At 59.1% G+C, this 21,733-nt stretch overlaps 1 protein-coding gene across 1 annotated transcript in view; it reads right to left on the bottom strand.

Moving 5' to 3' along the window:
• The window catches only part of CACNA1A (calcium voltage-gated channel subunit alpha1 A), a 248,225-nt gene that overhangs the window by 79,339 nt on the left and 147,153 nt on the right, over positions 1-21,733 (bottom strand). Inside the window, 13 exon segments of the mRNA XM_044994574.1 lie at positions 297-364; positions 856-973; positions 1,448-1,520; positions 1,846-1,977; positions 2,533-2,645; positions 3,201-3,313; positions 3,932-4,141; positions 5,435-5,524; positions 5,948-6,004; positions 6,878-6,993; positions 7,705-7,808; positions 13,541-13,728; positions 15,637-15,789. Coding sequence (XP_044850509.1) covers positions 297-364; positions 856-973; positions 1,448-1,520; positions 1,846-1,977; positions 2,533-2,645; positions 3,201-3,313; positions 3,932-4,141; positions 5,435-5,524; positions 5,948-6,004; positions 6,878-6,993; positions 7,705-7,808; positions 13,541-13,728; positions 15,637-15,789 — 1,535 coding nt within the window.

Here is a 21,733-nt window from a genome sequence, read left to right on the forward strand (position 1 = left end):
AGGGGTGGAGCAGGGGCGAGGCCTGGGGGGAGCAGGGGTCTAGCACCCCCCGGGAAAGGACAAAGTCGGTGCCTGTGAGCTCAGGAGACTCATGCTCCAAGAGCCAGGGTGATACGTGCAGCCCCCAGCCGGGAGTGGCCGCCAGGCCAGGATGCCCATCCTCCCGCTCCACTCGAGCTAAGGGAGAATTCAGGAGCCCAAGGCCAGACCTCAGACCTCTGAGACCTCAGGGCTCCTGAACCCCGCACTCCCCGATCACCCTGCCCTGCCAGGCGGGCCAGGGAAGCAGCTCCCACCTTGGTGAGCTCCTGGGCGTTAGCCAGGTTATCCACAGCGATAGCCAAAAACACGTTCAGCAGGGTATCTGGTCACCCAGTCAAGGCAGAGCCACCAGCCGCTCCAGCTCCAAACGCCTCGGAGGCCAAGGGCAGCCATCCTCGCCCCAGCTCAAGCCACACCTGGCTTTCAGCATATTCCCAGGGCTACCTCAGCGTGGGGGGCATGGGCTGTGATGCACATGCAGCGCTTGCTTGGGCCCGCAGCACCTGGGGTTTCCAACCACGTACTGGCCCAGCGTACCAAGGGCTGGTTTCACGGCTCCAGGCTCAGAATCGCTCTCTCCCTTTGCCTATCGAGGCAGCTGGCCATTTCTAACGCACCCACCACGGGGGCATCGGAGCCCACGAAGAACACCACTCCAGAGGCAGAACCGGGAACAGAACCCAGGAGTCCTGGCTCCCAGCCCCTCCTGCTCTAAGCACTAGACCCCGCTCCCCTCCCAGAGCTGGGGTTTGATTCCCACTAGAGCCTCCCGCCTGATTTCTTTCTCTCTTGGAGCCACCAGGCAAAGGATACAGTTACCAAACAGGGTCAGAACAATGAAATAGACCGAGTACACCATCCCCTGATGGACTCCGCCCTGAGATTTGATACCATCGTACATTACCATGTTCCAGTCTTCGCCAGTCAAGATCTGAAAGGGAAAAGAACAAGGCACCACAGGAGGCAGAGAATCCTTTCAGGCAGGGCTCAGGGGCACATGCCACCCCCCATGACCAACACTGAGATGGGAAGACAAGTCTCCAACCCTCTCTGAGCCCCGGTGAACATTGCACCTCCCAAATGGGGGCGGGTGGGGGAGTGGGTCCAGTCTGGTTTTGCTGGGCGGCTTACTGGACATCTCGGCAATGGGGCCTGGGAACTTTCTTGGCCTGTCATGAAAATAGTGGGGCATCTTTAACGCAGGGTGGTTCCTCCCAAAGGGTTCAGCAGGCATCTGAGTTCAGTGGGTGCCCACAAGAAAACAAAGGGTTTTTAACACAGTGAACGACAATCACTTCCCCTTTGTGGGTGTCCTTCCGAAGGGCCTTTCCCCTCAGTTCATGCAGTGATGCCTCTTCCTGTTTCCCTTCCCAGTGGGACACTGACCGAGCACTGGAGCCTGTACCTGAAATACTGTCATTATTGCTGCTGGGAAAGTGTCGAAGTTGGTGGAAGGGGTCCCATCGTCAAAATTGAACCTGCGCAGGGGAAACACCAAACCAACACACACAGGCACGTTACTCACACACGCCCTTGTCTGCCTGCCAGGTCAGAGGGAAAAGCTTTAGCCAGGACGTTTAGCCTTTCCCAGCGGATGGGCTGTAGGAGAGTGGGGCAGAACTGCTGGCTGCAGGAGGAGCTCCCAGCTACTGCAGTCCCACCTCTCTCTGCAGGAGGCGATGCAGGAGCACTGGCTGTAACCAGCTCTCTAGTATTCCAGGCCCAGAGCTTGATGGGATCTTGGGAAGGCAGCAGGTTGGCAGAGGGCTTGGCTCGGAGGGCCCCCCCCCCCCGATTACTCACTGGCCCCCAAAGAGCTGCATCCCCAGAAGGGCAAAGACGACGATGAAGAGGAAGAGGAGGAACAGCAAGCTGATGATGGACTTCATGGAGTTCAGGAGAGACACCACCAGGTTCCGCAGGGAAGCCCAGTACCTGCGGAGAGAGACCAAAGGAACCACAGGTGAGCGAACGGCTGGGTGATGGCAGGCAAGTGCACACGTATCGGTGGGCAGGTGCACACGTGTGACTGGGTGCTTGTGTCTGTGGCCGTGTTATTTGCCGGCTGCATGAGACAAACCCAAATGTGCCTTTAGAGGTTTATACGTCATGGCACAGCCTAGGGCTCACAGTTAATGGTGAACACCAACAAAGGGACACACAAACACTACACACACACGCACTCAAGCATACACACACAGTAACTTAGGGTTGCCAACGTTGTATTTAAAAAATAAGAGACTGTTTTCTTAGCACCCCTGCCCCACCCCTCCTCCCAATATTATTATCATTAATAATAAGCAGTACTCAGGGGGGTGGGGTATTTCTTGCTGCTTTTTGCAGCACTCAGCAACTCCCAATCTTGTACAGAAATGAAAAAACAAGGGACTTCCCTTGTAATAAGGGACTGTTGGCAATCCTAAGCGTGCCACACACACACACACACACACACACACGTGTTTTAGGGACACTGGAAGCAAGAGAACTTACTTTGTGATTTTGAAAATACGCAATAACCTGAGAGCTCGTAACACGCTGATTCCAAAGGATGTTCCAGGCTTCATGACAGCCCAGATCACCTCAAAGATGCTCCCTATGATAACCTGCCAGAAAGCAAAGGAGCATATTAGTGGCCTACAAAAATCTCTGGGCCTTGGCTGCGCAGGGATCCTTGGCGCTGACGCCCGCCGGGGCTGACAGCATGCTCAGGACAGGCTGCGTGTTCACACACATGCACTCCAACACCCGTACCCAAGGGCACGCACATGATCACAGGCACATGTGCGCACCCCCCTGCCAGTGCTCACCTCTGTGCATGCACTCCCACCCTGCCCCCCCCATACCCACCCGTTAGCATGTACAAAAGCACACAGACACTTACAGACACACTCCTGCCTCCAACCCCATGCAGGCATAAATCCACAGTAACTCCACAAGCCCAGATTCTGATCACAGCTGCACTGCTGTAAATCCCGACTGACTCCAGTGAAGTCGACTTCAAGGGAGTTACTTTGAATTTACACGGGTGTAACAAATCACAGAACCCAATAGAGATACTCCAGATTTAAACCGGTGCAACTGAAACCAGAATACAGCCTGATGGAGCGGCTCCTGGTTGAACGAGTGCAAGCGAGCCCAGGCCCCGTGGGCAGACTTACGGCGCAGTCGAAGCAGTTGAAGGAGGAATGAAAGTAAGGCCGCGTTCCGAGCCCATACATTTTTATAAACATTTCGGACATAAAGAGTCCTAAGAAAATGAATTCTGCATAGTCTGTGAGAGAGAGAGGGAGAGAGAGAGAGAGATGGCTCAGACCTGCCCAGATCTCCCTGCCAGCTCCCTCCTACCCTGCTGCTCTCTCCACTAAGAGAAACCCAGAAATTAAACTGCCCATTGAATGACACACTAATAATCTCTTCCATTCCTAGAGCGCCCTCACCACGAAGGATCACAGAGGGCTTCGCCATCTGATAGACACTCACACAGGGAGACTGTCCGTCCCCACCAAAATCCTCTGGTGCAGGGGGTGTGGCAGCTGTTTAGCAGCTATCCATAGTAGGGACGCCTCCCCCAGTGGTGAAATGCAGCCACCCGTAGGGCTGGGGTGCACCAGGAGTTAAACAGCCGTGCCATCAAGGAACAGGAGGAGGGGAGGGCTAGCTCAGTGGTTTGAGCATTGGCCTGCTAAACCCAAGGTTGTGAGCTCAATCCTTGAGGGGGCCATTTAGGGATCTGGGGCAAAAATCTGTCTGGGGAGTGGTCCTGCTTTGAGCAGAGGGTTGGACTAGATACCTCCTGAGGTCCCTTCAACCCTGAGACTCTATGACTCCTCCATCCGAGGGAATGTGAGAGAGGAAAGAAGCGTGTGCTCAGGCCGGTGGCCATACTCACAGAGGAAGTCAGATAGCCAATCTGGCTGGCTGTAGTGTACTATAGCAACACACAATGTGTTGAGTGCTACCAGACTGAGGACTGTCCAGTAAAAGGCCTGAGTTTTGACCATTCGGCGGATATAGAAACGCATCCTCCTCTCCCTTTTGTGAAAAAAGGTGGAGTTTTCCAGCTTGGCACTTTTGATGCTGGCTCGAGCAAAGGGTGAACCTGCAGAGGGAAGAGAGGAAGGTTGGGAGCAGCCCCCCGGGCAAAGACCCCAACGTGGCTGGCATAGGTGTTAGAGGGAGCAGTTCACTGGGTCTCCTGACTCTCCACCAGCTCCCCGGTTGAGTAACATGGCACCCGGGCCCAGGATCTCCGTGCACTTACTGGGGTCAGCCTCCTAACCCCTCTGCAGGCCAGCGAGAGAAGGACCCTGCATCCAAATGAAACTGCAGTGTGACCCAAGGACCTCCGGGTGCCAGCTGGCAGAGGGCCCAGGAGTATACAGGGGCACAGGGATCCCTGGGTGCACCCAAAAGGGGTCAGGTAAGGTCGCTACTGAAAGCCTGCGTCACGCTCCTCCTCAATCTTTGCAAGAGGTACTTATGGAGAATACTCAGGGAGCGATGCGTAAATGCTAAAACTGATCTTCCCTTGGTTTGTGAGTTAAGGCAGGTCACCAAAAGGTGGCCCACATGCGCCTGTCAGGCGGGGGAAGGAGCTGCTTCTCCCTCTAGCCGGGCATGTGCAAACTGCAAATTGTCTGGTACACAACAGACGCCCATTTACAGTCTGAGCAAAACACAAATTAACAGATTACGGGGGCTGGAGGAAAACACAAACCAGCAGGAGTTTACGGGTAAGACAATGAACTTCTGAAGCTTGGTGAACTCCCAGTTATTCCTTTAACTGGTGAGAACAGTTGGTGGGTGGGCTTGGATCTTAGGAGAACGGGTCTCAACCAAACTGGTTGAAAACACTGGGGACAGAACTTGGGGTATCATGTAGGAAACAGGGGAGTGCCCTGCCCGTTAAGGTTAGTCTCTAGAAAGTGTGTTATGATTTGGTTTTATATATAACCATTTGTTTCCGATATTCTTACTCACTATCACGTCAATCTCTTCTTGTTTTCACTGTCTATCTCAAAGTGTGTTCAGCTAAGTGGTGATCCTGAGCAGAACCTATTAAGCTGGTGCGTCCAACTCCTTTGGGAACAGCCAGTCTCAGAGTTGTGGGAGTGTTCAGTGGAACAGGGGCGCTCGGAGGACCTGGGGTCAGGGAATGCCTATCGCTAACCTGTACAGACAGAGCGAGGCCTGGGGAGCGGTGCCCGTGCCGCCAGAGGCTGATGATTTCAGGGAGCTGGTCCATAGCAGGCACAGATATGATTCCTTAACACTAAGCACAAGTGGGGGTGAGGTGACTCAGCCCTGGGAAGCATCACAGCGGCTGACAGGTTTTGTCCTTCCCAGCATCACACGGTGCCCCCCGTGGCCACGCACAAGGCTGCGGACCTACCCACTGAGGAGATGTCGGCCAGCTGATCGTCTGCTTCCTCCGGGTTCAGCAGGTCTGTCTTGCTCTTCTTGATGGTGGCTCTCCGCAGAGCTCCAACAATAGGAACATGGCAAGAGAAACAGACATTATCCTTTGGGTTTCCCAGTCGGACTCTGTTCAGCACCCCAGCTGGAAGGGGCTGGAGTAGCCAGGGGCTCCCCCTCGGTGATCCTGCCCTGCTCCCAGCAACACCCCTTTCGGAGAGGAGCTGGAGAAGCCGGGAGCTCCCCATACAGCCAGTGCTCCTGCCCTGCTCCCCACAGTGCCTCCTGCTGGACTAGGCTGCACCAGAATTTCTCTACTATTTTTCTATCTACAGAACTTTTTGGATCATGGAGAGATGAACAAAACCTGTTTACACAGAGCCCTCAAGCCGGCCCCCTGGACAGCCCACTGTTACTGCAGCTGTGGCCAGAAGTCCCAGGGGAGCCGCTATTTCTCCAGCCACTCGGGGTTCAGGGACACGCAGCTTACCATCAAACGGGAGCCTCTGCTCCTCCTCCGTCTCATCCTCCGCTAGGATCACTTCTTCTGAGGGAAAAGAACCGGGAATTAATCTAGGCAACAACACGCCCCTGGAATTCTGGGGAAACCGTCTCAAGCTGTGCTGGGCTGGGGCCGGGCTGGGTCCGCTACAGTCGAGGGCCGGAGCGAAGGGCATCTACGTTACCACATTTCAGGGGGGAGGGGGGCCCATGGTCCAATGCAGAAATCAGCCCCATGGCCAAAGGGCCCCTACTACGGGGCACCTCTCCCCGGGGCACGTAGGAGGCAGCGTGCTGGCTGGAAGGCCCTAGGGAGGGGGAGGCAGACAGGAATGCCACGGGAAGGAGGAGGGCTGGGGTGGAAAGGAGTGACTGGGAATATGGAAAGAGGTGTGGGGTCCGCATCATTCACTTCAGCCCCACCAGGACACCCATCCCTACCCCTAGCCGCTGGTCAGTGACCCCATAACCCTGCCCTGGAGAGGCCAGAGGGGAAGAGCAGACGATGCTTCATCAAAGATCAGAGCCAGGGGAATTATTCGCTCAGATTCCGGGGTTCCCTGCGGCGCGGCCTGGCAGGCTGGGTTCATCGAAAGGTTTCGGGCAGATCTTGGTGTTCCACATGCCAGCCTTAGGCCCAGCCCCAGAGATGTGTTCAGGTGCCTCACTCCCATTGATTCAAAGGTGCTGCAGAACCTTTGGTGATCTGGGCCTGTGAGCCCCTGGGTGTGTTGGCAGCTCAAAGTGAAAGCCAGGGCAAGGGATGGGAACCGACCCGACACGCTTCCCAGAGTCAGGGAAATAGCACCTGCCATTGCTGGGCAGGGACTTGCCCGGGGTCCCCCAGTGCATCGCAGCTAAGAACTAGAGCATGCTCTCCCCATCCCCGGCCGGCGCTGTGGCAGGAAGGAGTCCTCACCCGCTTTGGAGATCCACTCCATGTAGCCGTTGAGCTCCCTCTCAATCTGCTGCTGCCGTCTCAGCTTGAGAAACGCCCGCCGGTTTTCCACCCGCTCTCTTTCCTTGGCAAACTCCCTGCAGGCATCAAAACAGCCAAACTGTCCTGCACATGTCTGAGCAGGTGGGTATCACGAGGAGGGGGCAGACTGCACCTCCTCCCCCAAGAATGTGCCATTCAGGGCACCCTGTGTGTGTGTGTACATGTGTGAGAAGGGTGTGTACATGTGTCTGGTATGTGACCAGTGTCCGTCTATGCAGCGTGTGCGCACCGTGTAAGGGGTGCCCATGTGTGCGCCCATGTACCTACATGGACTGTAGGGGGTGTACACACAGTGTGTGCGTGAGACATGCACACCTACACGTGTGTCCGTGTGCCCACGTCTCTGGGTGAAAGGCGGGTGAGCAGCATGGCTGTGGGTGCAGGGCGTGTGCCCGGGAATCCAACAGCAGCAATGGCAAAGGCCTCCTGGGTTTGCTGTGACCCCTTCCCGGAGGATCGCACCTAGGACGTCTCCTCTGCAGACCTCCCAGCTCTTTACAAGGTGGGTCAGAGTCACTCTCCCCACTTCACAGGTGGGGTAACTGAGGCACAGAGCACAGAAGTGACTTGCCTAAGCTACTGCAGCAAGTCAGTGGCAGAACCTAGGAAACCCGACTTCCAGGCTTCCCCACTCTACCCGCCAGAGCCCACTCCCCTCCAGCCCCAGGCCCGATTCCCCACATCGCCCCCGGGGCCCCTGGGAGTCGGTGGGGGAGGCAGCCCAGGGCAGGGGGCCGCGCACTTACCCAGACAGCACCCCCAGCACAAGGTTCAGCATAAAAAAGGAGCCAATGATGATGAGGGGGATGAAGTACAGCCAGTTCCAAGTGTTCCCTGAGGCATCGTTGCTCTGGGAGAGAAGGGAGTGACTCAGCCAGGGCGGGCTGCCAGGGCCAGGCTGTTCCTTCCCTCCGAGTAGGGGCCAGCGACCACGGCCCCCAGGCAGCCGGCCGGCTCAGCAGGCCCACTCCTAGCCCCCTTCCGAGAGAGCTGAGTCTGCTGCTGCCCGGCCCCTGCTAGGCTTAGGGTGACCGTACTTCCCCACCTGGGGCTAGCCTGAAGCCCCTCCCCCTGGCCGAGCTGGCATCAGCCACCGGCCTGAACCCCTCCCCCATGCGGGGCTGGCCTGAGCCCCATGCTGCTCACCCCCCAGGCCCCCACGGGCCATCCCGCAATGCTCACCCCCCTCGGCTCGCGTCACCCAGCTGCTACGCCCGCCCCTCGCCCACGCAGGGCTGGCCTGGCTGGAACCCTCGCCCAAGCTGTCACCCCCTGCACGTTCCTCCAGCCTCTGCCAGGGGGCGCACGCCACTTTTTTTTGGCAAAACTGGGCATCAGTTGGCAAGAGCAAATGGGACAAACGCCAAGTTTTGCCAAAAAGTTGGGACAGGGCTTAAGGAAAGGGACCGTCTCAGCCAAAATGGGACGTCTGGTCCCAGTGGGGTTAGCACAAACAGCCCCCGCCCCCACCAGCAGCCACAGACAGAACAGGCCACGGGGACTGATTACCTGTCTTGCTCCTCAGGCTGGGGCACCCTGGCAGGGGACGGGGGGAACACGCCCCAGCTGATGTCCCGATGCGCCTCCCAGAGCCAGGGCTAGAACCCAGGGTCCTGAGTCCTGACTCTCAGAGCCCTGCTCTACCTGCTAGGTTACACTCCTCCCACCAACACCGGCTTGCAAACAAATCACAGGCCACTCTGCCGGCTCCCTCCCACAGCCACTGCCCCGAGGAGCTCAGAGTGAACCTGTGCCTTGAAAGCCGACATTAGCAGCAGGTCACGGCTTTGCTCCAGGGATGGTGCTAATGGACCCTTCTCCCGACTGGCTTCTTTGTCCTCCCCTCTGTGGTGCCGGGGCTGGAGGGGCAGGAGAGGGGATGGGGCACTTTACGAGCCTCCGCTCCGCGAGCTGCTAAAGATTCCTTGTCCCCATTTCTCGCTGCTAAATGTAGGCCAAGGAACAAAGCGAGCGGCAGTCTCCCGGCTGCTCAGTCTAACGAGGGCCCAGAGCGCAGCAGAGGGGGTCTGGTGACAGTGGTGCCTGGGGAGCATGTGAAGGGGCCTCAGGGCCTCTACAGAGACTCTGCCAGGCCCACAATCTCCCTGTAACTGCAGGGGGCCGAGTCAGCAAGCCCCGAGTTAGGGCAGCTTCTCCACTCCCATCCTGAAGGGACCTGAATTCCGCAAGGTGCTGGTGTCCTGCCGGATGGCCAGGGTGACTCGGGACCTGCGCTAGGAGCGGGGGCTGACAGACGCACTCGGGCTGGCTCTTACTGAGTACAGCAGCCATGGTAGCACGGGCAGCGGCAGCAGGAGCCAGCTGCCCCGAGCACAAACCCACTGGTGGGCACATACTTGGGGCAGCAAGCGCGTGCCCCTGCAGCCCACGTTGCCACAGTCACGTTCCTAGTGCGCTATCTGCACAAGAGGCAGCGGGAGTACGTCTATATGAGCTGGGGATCACACCCCCGTCACACCCCAAGCCCTCTGAGCCCTCCTGCCCCCAGGCACTGCTTCCAGATTCTGCTGGCAATTTAGCTCCCACTCAGAGGCAGACTGCCATTGCCTCTTGCCAATGGTTGGGCTGGTTCAGTGTCTATTCCCCGCCCCCCTTAGACTGTAAAACAACAACAGAATCCTCTGTGCTGAAATGCAGCTGTCTCTGGGGGTGCAACAGCTGCTTCGCAGCCAACGTCAGCCCCACGGCACAGTTTGGGCTGGGGCAGCAGGCGCTGGATGGTGGTAAGACAATTGTACGTGATGCAGACGTTTTCTACTCTCCTCCTTTGCAAGAGGCTGGAAAGAAATGACTCGCTGGTTAATTATCCAGGGCTCCTTTCAAATCTAGCACAAAAGGCACGTGAGGAAGACGAAAAGGAGCGGGGTTAAGAGGAAGCAATTACCCACGAGGCCGGGAGTTCGTGGGATGGCCCCGAGCGATTGGGTTGTCGGTGACAGAATGCGTCATAAGGGCTTGTTCCACCGCTGGATTGGCTCAAGTGAACCCCCCGCTCACGCTGCTGGACCATGGCGGGTTCTGGGTCTCAGGCACCCCATGATGGGTTGTTTTATCCCCAATCACAGGGGCAAACGCATCGGTGCAGAGCTGATGGGGAAGTTGCATTTACTCCTATGACCGTTGCTCTATCAGCCACATGAGCTGGCTTGCAGGCATCTGGGTCATTGCCGTGAAGCAGAAGGTGGGCTGGAGGCTTGTGAGATTTTAATTAAGGTGCATCATCACCCAAGGGCCTTGAATGGTAAAGTAATTAATGAACCCACCTGCAGGGGAGGTAAGTGGAGACCATACCCAATATGGGGGAAACTGAGGCACAAAGCACAGCAGGGTGATTTTCCCAATACCCCAGGGGAAGTCTGTGCTCAGGATAGAAGCCAGGAGAGCTCGCTGGAGCAATCACTCATTAACTCTCCCCTCCGGAGAATGTCCACAGCATCTTCCCTCCCATGTTCATGCCCCTATCGCTGTGGGGGAACCCAGCTTTGGGGGCGAGAGAGGACATAGGAACGCAGCTGCCAAGAACTGGGCTCAGACCCACTGAACTAATTTCACCTCGGGACCAATGGTAGCGCACCTCAGTCACTGGTGAATGGAGCTGAATTCAAAGCAAGGCCCCAATATCCCATCCCCCAGCCTCCTGGGCGCTAGATTGGAGCTGCACCATCTAGCTGGGAAAGGCCTTGTGAACCGTTCCCCAGCCCCCCAAGCCAGCCAGTCCCACTGCCATGGGGCCAGTTTGGAGGTGCCCCCCCCCCCGGAAGGGAAAGGCCCAGTGACACATTCCCTGCCTTCCTGAGCCAGCCTGTGCCCCTGCCCCAGGGCCAGCTTGGAACCAGGAGGGAAAAGGCTCCATAGTGGAACCTGGATGCGAATCCCACCCCCTGTGCACCTGCCCTCCCACATCCACAGCAGTCAGTGCACACCCACGTAAAGCCCTTGTCCGGAGGCCAGCATAGGTGCTGGCGCAGAGCCCCGCATGGGACTAGTCGTCAATCCTGCTCCCGCTAGTATGGCAGCGGGTCCTGCAGGATCCCCATCCTACTGCAGGGCTCCATTCTGGAGCTCCTCCTGCTCCCACCTGCAGCAGACTCCCATTGCTTCTGGAAGGTCGGCGCTCGCCAAGAGGCTGGCGCAAAGCAGATCCTAAACCGTCACCAGTTTGGAGGGGCTGACAACGGCTGACTCACGGAGCAATGCTGGCTGCTACAAATCCACTTGGAAGCCTTCGGGGACTAGAGAGAGATGCAGGCGGCGCTGCTCCCGCTGCGGTGGGTCTGGGATACGAGGTCTCTCTCCTGCATTAGTGTGATTAGCTCATGGAACTAGGAATAATTTATGTTTACATTGCGCTTTCCATCCCCAAGTGCTTCATGGTCTCTAGAGAAGGATCTGCCACCCACCACCAAAATGCAGCTACCTCTGCGGGGGAGCACGGCAGCTGTTTAACAACCCACACCAACACCTCGTAGCAGTTTTTGCCAGAAAGCAAAGACGAATCCTGTGTCATGCACAGATTTCAAGGGAGGGTTTGGGGAGGCCGAATGGAATTTGAGCAGGACCCTGGGGCTAAGGCAGCTACTCTTGGGGACAGAGCCATGGGATTCCAGTGCTCTCACCGTAGTGTTTTATCCCAAAGGCAGATGCTGTGGCCTACAGCTTCCCTCCCAAACAAAGCATTGAGCTCAACAGCCCTTAATGGGGCAGGAGAAGTGCCCCCTTCTGGATCACCAAGGCAATTTCCCGCTGCACCCTGGGTTTTCCTTCATGGTCTCCTCCCAGAACTAACTGGTCAGGTCACCATTCAAAGCACCTCTCGCCCTAAACTCAAGTTCCCACAGCCCGGCTACGTGCTAATGCACCACAGGGCTGTCCTTGCACACACCAGACATACTCAGACACCTACACACTTTAGCATTAACACACACAGACATAGTACAGCCATGCTGCCATAACCCAGCACTTACACAGTTGCAAATGAACACACCTACTTTTCCACAGTGCTCCCTTCACAGGTGCTCTCAACAGTCCTGCACTGCCACTCACACGCTCCAGGGCCATGCTCACTAATGAACTCACACTCAGCCACACTGGAACCCCCTCCAGTGCACCCCTCATGGCACGGGACAGCTCTGCAGTAATCGGTGCCTTTAGCCGAGCCCTACGGCCCAGGACTTTCTCCCCAGAGGCCCTTATCCTAGCAGCTCCCTACTGCCTCCCCTGCCAAGGAACTGCCTCCTTTCTACCCAGGCCAACCTGGCTCCCCGAGAGAGAATTCCCTGGAGCTCAGTTTGCTCAGCCCTTTTCAGGAGAGCCAGGTGTTCTCAGGTAACCCATCCCATTAGCCCCGCCCCCTCAGGCTGCTACGGCAACTAATTACGGCACAGGTAGGGCTGGTCTCCTTTGCCCTGAAAGGGCCTGTCACCCTCTGTCTCATTCACACACACGTCCCTGTCACCCTCCCCAGCAATCCAGCGCCCCCTGGCTGGGCATGTGAGAGGCCCCATCTGGCACCTTCTCCCCATATACCACCACCAGGCAGGCCCAGCTTCATCCCCTATTCTCCAACTGCCACGAGGCCGACGGGCTCCAGGCCAGGCACCGCTCTCTGTCTCCCCCCACCCTCCCATCTCTGTGGAGCACTTCAGCCTTCTCCCTGACTCAGCAGAACGCCCCAGCTCATTAATTCCGCACACATGGCCAGCCGCGTGCCTGGCCTCTTGGTAGTAAGGACCCCACTGCACTTTGGATCAGGGACAAAAATGCTGAGAGAGAAGCAGCCTGTCAGCATCCTGGAAGCAGGCTCCCCTTAGGCTGAGCACTGCTGCCTGGCCGCTTCATAACTGCAGTCCGGGAGAAGCCACGAGCCTCCCTCTGGAGTCTGGACGCGTCAGCCACAAGATGCCTCTTGGTCCCAGCGCCGGGGCTGCTTGGGGGCTGGCTGCCTCGGGCTGATGGTTATCGGCCCACCTGAGAATGTGCCCCACTTGATTCAGGGCTCGTGAACAGCCAGGTCTGTTCTGGTCTCACTCACGTAACTCAGAGCTGAGAAACGGGTTGTTTTGGCCAAGAAGATTTGTGCCTCTCTCTAGGGGTTGCAGTGATTCTGCAGGGCAGGGGCAGGGGCCGGGGCGGGGCCAGACAGGCACAGTAGGGCCAGTGTCCATATTTGGTGGATTCAATGGCCCTGCAGTATAGAGATGACACCTGTGCCAGGTGGGTGCAGTGACCCTGCAGTACAGAGTCAGTGTGGGTAGCAGGCAGATCAAAATGCTTTACAACCATTAATTAACAAACTCATCCTGTGAGATCATCACCCCCATTTTACAGATGGGAAAACTGAGGCACAGCAGAGCAGTGACTCCCCCATGGCCAAACGGTAAATCGGCTGCAGACTCAGGAAGAGAACACAACAGTCCTGATTCTCAGCGTTATGCTCAGACCGCTAAGCACAGCTTCTTTATCCACGTGACGAAAAGCGATCTATGCAGGGACCCCTCATGCATTTCCTGCCCTGCCCCCCAGATGCCAGGCAGTGAAGGCCTTAGAGCCCATATTACTCACATAATAAAGGAGTTCGGTCCACCCTTCCATGGTGATACACTGGAAGACAGTCAGCACAGCAAACAGGATGTTATCGAACTGCGTGATCCCGTAATTCGGGCCTTCCCAGTACTCACGGCATTCTGTCCCATTGGGGCACATGCGGGCTGGTTCTTCTGTCCCACATGGAACATCGACCTTGATTTCGCCTGCAGGGCGGGAAAAGAACAAGGACTGATACCCCGATGGCAGGCGGGCAGCCCTGCAAGTCAGGTCACCCCACGGCTGGCGGGTAACCTCGCGTCAGATAGCTAATCCGAGCGCTGGTGGGTCACCCCACAGAAGGCAAGAGCTTCTCCCTACATGGCCCCTTGCGCTTGTCAAAGAGCTGATGTAGTAACGCTACCAAGCCCTTCCCGAATCCTTTCGCTGGAAGACCCCGATGTGGGGCACAGGACTCGCGTGCCAAGAGAGAGCAGCTGACGTTCAGGAGCCTGGCATCCACGGAGCCCGCCTGGTCTCTAAAAGGAGGGGGAATGGACAGAACCCCTGTCTCCAGGTATCAGGAAGGAGCCCTGAACCTGCTCCTGCTGGAGTCAGTGGCAGCAGGACTGGGCCCTGTGCTCCACGGGGATGGGAGCCGTGGGGAAGGAGGCGTTGGGGTACCCGGTCATCCCCACACGTGCCATGCCATGCAGCCCTCCTGTGCACAGCACAGGCAAGCTCCCCGCTCAGGAGCCGAGCGTCAGGATCCCAGACACGCTCCCTCTCTGGAGGGGACTGGAGCCCCCACGCTCCAGACCCTTCCCCTCCTATTTCTCTCACCCTTGGCACAGGGTGACCAGATGTCCCGATTTTATAGGGACAGGCCTGATATTTGGGACTTTATCTTATATAGGCGCCTATTACCCCCACCCCCCGTCCTGATTTTTCACACTTGCTGTCTGGTCACCCTACCTGAGCACCACAGCATCTGAACATCTTCAAGTCATCCCCTGACCTACACCCACCACCCTGGGGGTGTTACCCCATTGCGCAGATGCGGAGCAGAGGCACAAATGACTTGCCCAGTTACACAGGGAGGCCAGGTTAAGCCAGGAACTGGACCCGGGTCTCCTGGGTCCTGGTCCAGCATCTCTTCTTCAACACCAAAGCAGGGAAGGGACAGTCCCTCTCTACAGCCGTAGGGAGACCCCTCCTGGGACCCTGAGCTGAGCTCCAGCCCCGACTCCCAGACACCCTGTCCTGGCGCTGAGTGCTGGTTCCCTCCAAGGATTTGCAAATACAAACCCGAGCCACCTCTCTCGTGTCTGCTGGGAGAGTCAGACTGCCTGGCACCCTGCAGGTGCTTCCTCCGACCCCCTCTCCTTCCCTCCCCCAGCCCCCGTCTCGATGACATGGCCGCGTTGCAGGAATAGCTCTCCCTCAATTAACACCATCTCCGTCAGGGGAGACAAAGAATTAGGCCATTCCATATTGAGCGCAGGCCAGGGGCCCAGGGAGGAGCGGGAGAGAGAGAAGGAAAGAGAATAGTGGGGACGAGAGGCAGATTCCAGCCCCGCACCCTGAGACACTTGGCCAGGGAAGGTGCTGTCACTTGTTGGCTGGGCCGGTGCCAGCGGGGTTCATACCACCCTCTGTCACACACACAGGGACTGGGATTTTCCAGCTGAGGCTCTTCAAGCCCTTTACAGATGTTCCTTCATCTAGCCTTGATCCATGTCAACGTGACCTCCACACGGTAGAGGGGGAAACTGAGGCACGGAGAGGGGACGTGCCTTGCCTGAGGCCACACGCCAGGTCAGTGCCAATGCTTGGACTCGAACCCACATGTCCTGGATCCTTGTTCGCTGCTCTAGTCCTTAGACCATTTTCCCTCTAAGAGTTGGGAGTAGAACCTCCAAGTCTCAAGCATCCTGCTCTATGCCCAACCCCTCCGAGAGCTGGGATTAGAACCCAGGTGTCCTAGCTCCCAGACGCCGGCTAGACAAACATTCCTCCCTATGCGGAACCAGCATGCAAGGAAAGGGAGCTTGTGCTGGCCCCTTTCTGCCGCCTGACCGGCAATTCCCTGCGTCGCTCACCTACGGGACAGGGGATGCGGGCACTGGACTTACCTGTCACCGCGTCAAAGCAGGTGGTGTGAAATTTTCCCATATAAAATTCTAATCCTATGATTGCAAAAATAAGGATTGCAAAAAACAAGAGTAGGCCAATTTGTAGCAGAGGTATCATAGCCTTCATGATGGACTTCAGAACAACTTGTAAACCTGGGGCGGGAGAGAGGGAGACAGGCTGTCAGACGGCAGCTCCTACAGGACCCTGGGATTCGGGGGCCACGGAGCAGCGAGGAGAGAGTCCCTCACTGCACAGCTGTGTGGGGACCACACCAAAGATCCTGTGCTCAGCTCTGAGCACCCAAACCAGGAGGGCAGGAGTCAGTTAGACTGGAAACTCTCTGGGCCAGGCTTATCCTTTTGTTCTGTATTCGTACAGCACAATGGAGGCGCTACCATAATATACCTAATAGACGTACCGCACCCAGCACAATGGGGTCCTCTCCATGACTAGGGCTCCTACACACTGTCACAAGGGGTCATCCCCTTCTAGGCAGCACTGGGGAGACACCTCCCCGCAAGTGGGGCCATTTGGTTCTGGACTCCTAGGTCCCTGACTAATGTTTGCAAACTGAGAAACCGGCAGCAGACACTCTCTGAACACACAAGGTCAGACCAGCTCTCCTAAAACCTTTCTCTGCAGCAGCTCCTGCCAGATCCCAGCTTCAGCATGAGAGTAGCAGGGCAGCCGCTGGGAACTGGGTCCCATTGGGGGATGACAGAGCCCAGGGCTGGGAGCAGGGTCCCATGGGGAGGTGATGGCCTGGGGTTAGGTGCTGGATGATCCCATGGGGAGGTGACAGGGCCCGGGGTTGGGTGCCAGATCCCATGGGGAGGTGACAGGGCCCGGGGTTGGGTGCCAGATCCCATAGAGAGGTAACAGGGCCTGGGGTTGGGTGCCAGGGCTCACTGGGGGATGACAAGCCCAGGGTTGGGTGCTGGGTCCAATGGGAAGGTCACAGGGCCCGGGGTTGGGTGCTGGATCCCATGGGGAGGTGACAGGGCCCATGGTTGGGTGCTAGGTGCCATAGGGAGGTGACGGGGCCTGAGGTTGGGTGCCGGGACTCACTGGGGGATAACAAGCCCAAGGTTGGGTGCCATAGGGAGGTAACAGGGCCCAGGGTTGGATGCCGGATCCCATGGGGAGGTGACAGGGCCCGGGGTTGGGTGCCGGGGCTCACTGGGGGATGACAAGCCCAGGGTTGGGTGCTGGGTGCCATAGGGAGGTGACAGAGCCTGGGGTTGGGTGCTGGGGCTCACTGGGGGATGACAAGTCCAGAGTTGGGTGCCGGATCCCATGGGGAGGTGACAGGGCCCGGGGTTGGGTGCCAGATCCCATGGGGAGGTGACAGGGCCTGGGGTTGGGTGCCGGGGCTCACTGGGGGATGACAAGCCCAGGGTTGGGTACTGGGTCCCATAGGGAGGTAACAGGGCCTGAGGTTGGGTGCCGGGGCTCACTAGGGCATGACAAGCCCAGGGTTGGGTGCCGGATCCCATGGGGAGTTGACAGGGCCCGGGGTTGGGTGCCAGATCCCATGGGGAGGTAACAGGGCCCGGGGTTGGGTGCCGGATCCCATGGGGAGGTGACAGGGCCTGGGGTTGGGTGCCGGGTCCCAGGGGGAGGTGACAGGGCCCGGGGTTGGGTGCCGGATCCCATGGGGAGGTGACAGGGCCAGGGGTTGGGTGCCGGGTCCCATGGGGAGGTGACAGGGCCCGGGGTTGGGTGCCAGATCCCATGGGGAGGTAACAGCGCCTGGGGTTGGGTGCCGGGGCTCACTGGGGGATGACAAGCCCAGGGTTGGGTGCTGGGTCCCATAGGGAGGTGACAGGGCCCGGGGTTGGGTGCCGGGGCTCACTGGGGGATGACAAGCCCAGGGTTGGGTACTGGGTCCCATAGGGAGGTAACAGGGCCTGAGGTTGGGTGCCGGGGCTCACTAGGGCACGACAAGCCCAGGGTTGGGTGCCGGATCCTATGGGGAGGTGACAGGGCCCGGGGTTGGGTGCCAGATCCCATGGGGAGGTGACAGGGCCTGGGGTTGGGTGCCAGATCCCATGGGGAGGTAACAGGGCCTGGGGTTGGGTGCCAGATCCCATGAGGAGGTGACAGGGCCCAGGGTTGGGTGCCAGATCCCATGGGGAGGTGACAGGGCCCGGGGTTGGGTGCCGGGGCTCACTGGGGGATGACAAGCCCAGGGTTGGGTGCTGGGTCCCATGAGGAGGTGACAGGGCCTGGGGTTGGGTGCCGGATCCCATGGGGAGGTGACAGGGCCTGGGGTTGGGTGCCGGGGCTCACTGGGGGATGACAAGCCCAGGGTTGGGCGCCGGGTCCCATGGGGAGGTGACAGGGCCTGGGGTTGGGTGCCAGATCCCATGGGGAGGTGACAGGGCCTGGGGTTGGGTGCCGGATCCCATGGGGAGGTGACAGGGCCTGGGGTTGGGTGCCGGATCCCATGGGGAGGTAACAGGGCCTGGGGTTGGGTGCCAGATCCCATGGGGAGGTGACAGGGCCTGGGGTTGGGTGCCGGATCCCATGGGGAGGTGACAGGGCCCGGGGTTGGGTGCCGGGTCCCATGGGGAGGTAACAGGGCCCGGGGTTGGGTGCCGGGACTCACTGGGGGATGACAAGCCCAGGGTTGGGCGCCGGGTCCCATGGGGAGGTGACAGGGCCCGGGGTTGGGTGCCAGATCCCATGGGGAGGTGACAGGGCCTGGGGTTGGGTGCCGGATCCCATGGGGAGGTGATAGGGCCTGGGGTTGGGTGCCAGATCCCATGGGGAGGTAACAGGGCCTGGGGTTGGGTGCCGGGGCTCACTGGGGGATGACAAGCCCAGGGTTGGGCGCCGGGTCCCATGGGGAGGTGACAGGGCCCGGGGTTGGGTGCCAGATCCCATGGGGAGGTGACAGGGCCTGGGGTTGGGTGCCGGATCCCATGGGGAGGTGATAGGGCCTGGGGTTGGGTGCCAGATCCCATGGGGAGGTAACAGGGCCCGGGGTTGGGTGCCAGATCCCATGAGGAGGTGACAGGGCCCGGGGTTGGGTGCCGGATCCCATGGGGAAGTGACAGGGCCCGGGGTTGGGTGCCAGGTCCCATGGGGAGGTGACAGGGCCCGGGGTTGGGTGCCGGATCCCATGGGGAGGTGACAGGGCCCGGGGTTGGGTGCCGGATCCCATGGGGAGGTGACAGGGCCCGGGGTTGGGGGCCGGATCCCATGGGGAGGTGACAGGGCCCGGGGTTGGGCGCCGGGTCCCATGGGGAGGTGACAGGGCCCGGGGTTGGGCGCCGGGTCCCATGGGGAGGTGACAGGGCCCGGGGTTGGGTGCCGGATCCCATGGGGAGGTGACAGGGCCCGGGGTTGGGTGCCGGATCCCATGGGGAGGTGACAGGGCCCGGGGTTGGGTGCCGGATCCCATGGGGAGGTGACAGGGCCCGGGGTTGGGTGCCGGATCCCATGGGGAGGTGACAGGGCCCGGGGTTGGGTGCCGGATCCCATGGGGAGGAGGTGACAGGGCCCGGGGTTGGGTGCCGGATCCCATGGGGAGGTGACAGGGCCCGGGGTTGGGTGCCGGGTCCCATGGGGAGGTGACAGGGCCCGGGGTTGGGTGCCAGGTCCCATGGGGAGGTGACAGGGCCTGGGGTTGGGTGCCGGATCCCATAGGGAGGTGACAGGACCCGGGGTTGGGTGCCGGGTCCCATGGGGAGGTAACAGGGCCCGGGGTTGGGTGCCGGGTCCCATGGGGAGGTAACAGGGCCCAGGGTTGGGTGCCGGGGCTCACTGGGGGATGACAAGCCCAGGGTTGGGTGCCGGGTCCCATGGGGAGGTGACAGGGCCCGGGGTTGGGTGCCGGGGCTCACTGGGGGATGACAAGCCCAGGGTTGGGCGCCGGGTCCCATGGGGAGGTAACAGGGCCCGGGGTTGGGTGCCGGGGCTCACTGGGGGATGACAAGCCCAGGGTTGGGCGCCGGGTCCTATGGGGAGGTGACAGGGCCCGGGGTTGGGTGCCGGGTCCCATGGGGAGGTGACAGGGCCCGGGGTTGGGTGCCGGGGCTCACTGGGGGATGACAAGCCCAGGGTTGGGCGCCGGGTCCCATGAGCAGGTGGCAGGGACCCTTGGCGGGATCCCAGGTCCCATGGGGAGCACACGGACTAACTCACTTACTTGGGATCCCCGACACCAGCTTTAGCGGCCGGAGCACACGAACTGCCCGCAGTGTTCGCAGGTCGAAGTCGGAGCCGACTTTGGCCAAGATGCTGCAAGAGACGAAGGGGAGAGAGACGGAATGAGGCGCGCTGGGAAGTGAGGCCACCTGCCCCGAGAGGGGGAAGCTCCCCGCTGAGAGGAACACGGGCGGGAGGGGGGGAGAAAGGCATGTGGGGATGGGGCACAGTGGGACCTGGTGGAAAGAAGGGGTTGGGCAGCCAAGGCCCTCAGGGTCAAATTCTACCCTCACATAAGCAAGTCAACAGAGCTGGGAACAGAGCCCAGGAGACCCGACTCCCACCTCCCCCGATCAGACCACTAGCTCTCACGCCTCTCCCCGAGCCGGGGAGAGAACCCAGGAGTCCTGGCTCCCAGCCCCCACTACCCTCCCCGAGCCGGGGAGAGAACCCAGGAGTCCTGGCTCCCAGCCCCCACTACCCTCCCCGAGCCGGGGAGAGAACCCAGGAGTCCTGCTGTTACCGGCTAAAGCGACGGGTGCCTGCTTGATGGAAAATAAAATCATCCTCATCTACTTATTTCTTTCGCACATTCCTGCCACGGATCCCAAACCGCTTTCCACCAGAGGAGCCCGCAGGAATAACTTGCTCGGCACTGAGGGCGCAGCAGCTGGTTAACGGCGCATGGCAACACCGCACAGCTGCTCTGGAAGTGAATGAGCCAATCTCCATGTGAACACCCAGGGGGAGTGGAAGGAGGCAGAATGCAATTATCTGGCTTGACATTTGGCCAGAATATTGGCGCTAACACCCCAGCTCTTCGGAGAAGCGCCACAGGGTCCCATGAGCAAAAGCTGACAGGAGCTTGATTTCATGTCATCCAGGAGGGGCCCATCCCGCATCACCTCAGTCATGCTGGGACACTCGGAAGAGAGCTCCCATCTCAGCCCCTGGCTTTTCCGTGGAGGTTTTCCAGGCCTGCATATACCAGCCTGTGAATTCAGACAGGGTCATGGCGCAGGTGGCCTCAGTGGTTCTAACCAGCCCGGTTATAACACACAAACCTGGTCAGACCGTAGCACTGAGCATTTCAGATCAGGCCCATAACTGGTTTCATCAGCCCAGTATCTAGACTAACAGGCATTAACTCCAGTGTCCTGGCCATAGTCCAAGTCAGATTTTGCTTCCTTAAAATGCTTCCCTGCCGTTTCAGTCGGATACAGGAGTCTCCATTACCTCCTGACCTGAACTCTTGAGTAGCGTTGCTGTGTGGGTGTTAGCAGCAGCCACCTTCTTCCCTCGAAGTGGCTGCATTTCAGTGCTGGGTGAGCCATCCCAGTACAGTGTTGCTGCGAGGCTGTTAAACAGCTGCTACTTTCACCCCACCCAGAAGTGGCTGCACTTTGAAGGAAAGTGAATGGTTCCATATTTAGATCTCTTGGGGTGGAAATGGCTCTGGAAATGGGAGTTAATCTAGCTCTGTGTTTGTCTCCTTCTTATGATAATTAAAAGCTGAATCACAGGGGTTCAATAAGTAACTCTGGTTACAAAGCTTTTATTCCTCCTGGCTACGCAAAAGGCACAACTCCGGAGAGAGGGGCGTGTGTGATAAAAGGACAGAGCCACACACATCCAGCCCTCTCCCCAACGGACCGTAGTTCAGAGACGCGGCCGCCTGGGCTCCCATTGCCAGCGCCAGCGTTAGACCTTGGTGGGATGCTGGGATAGGGACCCCCGGCAGGAGGGTTACAAAGGATTTGGGGGCACATTTGGGGGGTTAGGCCCTCATTTCAGACACTGCTCTGCTGCCCAGGTGCAAGTTCCTGTCCCAGACGCCCCTGCACTGCTGCACACCCAGCACACACCCCTGATGCCCCATCATACCCCAGTGCCTCCGATCCAAGCCCTGCCGGCCTGTCCCTTCCTTCCTGCGGGCCCATC

This window comes from Mauremys mutica, chromosome 20, assembly GCF_020497125.1.
Source record: "Mauremys mutica isolate MM-2020 ecotype Southern chromosome 20, ASM2049712v1, whole genome shotgun sequence".
Taxonomy (NCBI): domain Eukaryota; kingdom Metazoa; phylum Chordata; order Testudines; family Geoemydidae; genus Mauremys; species Mauremys mutica.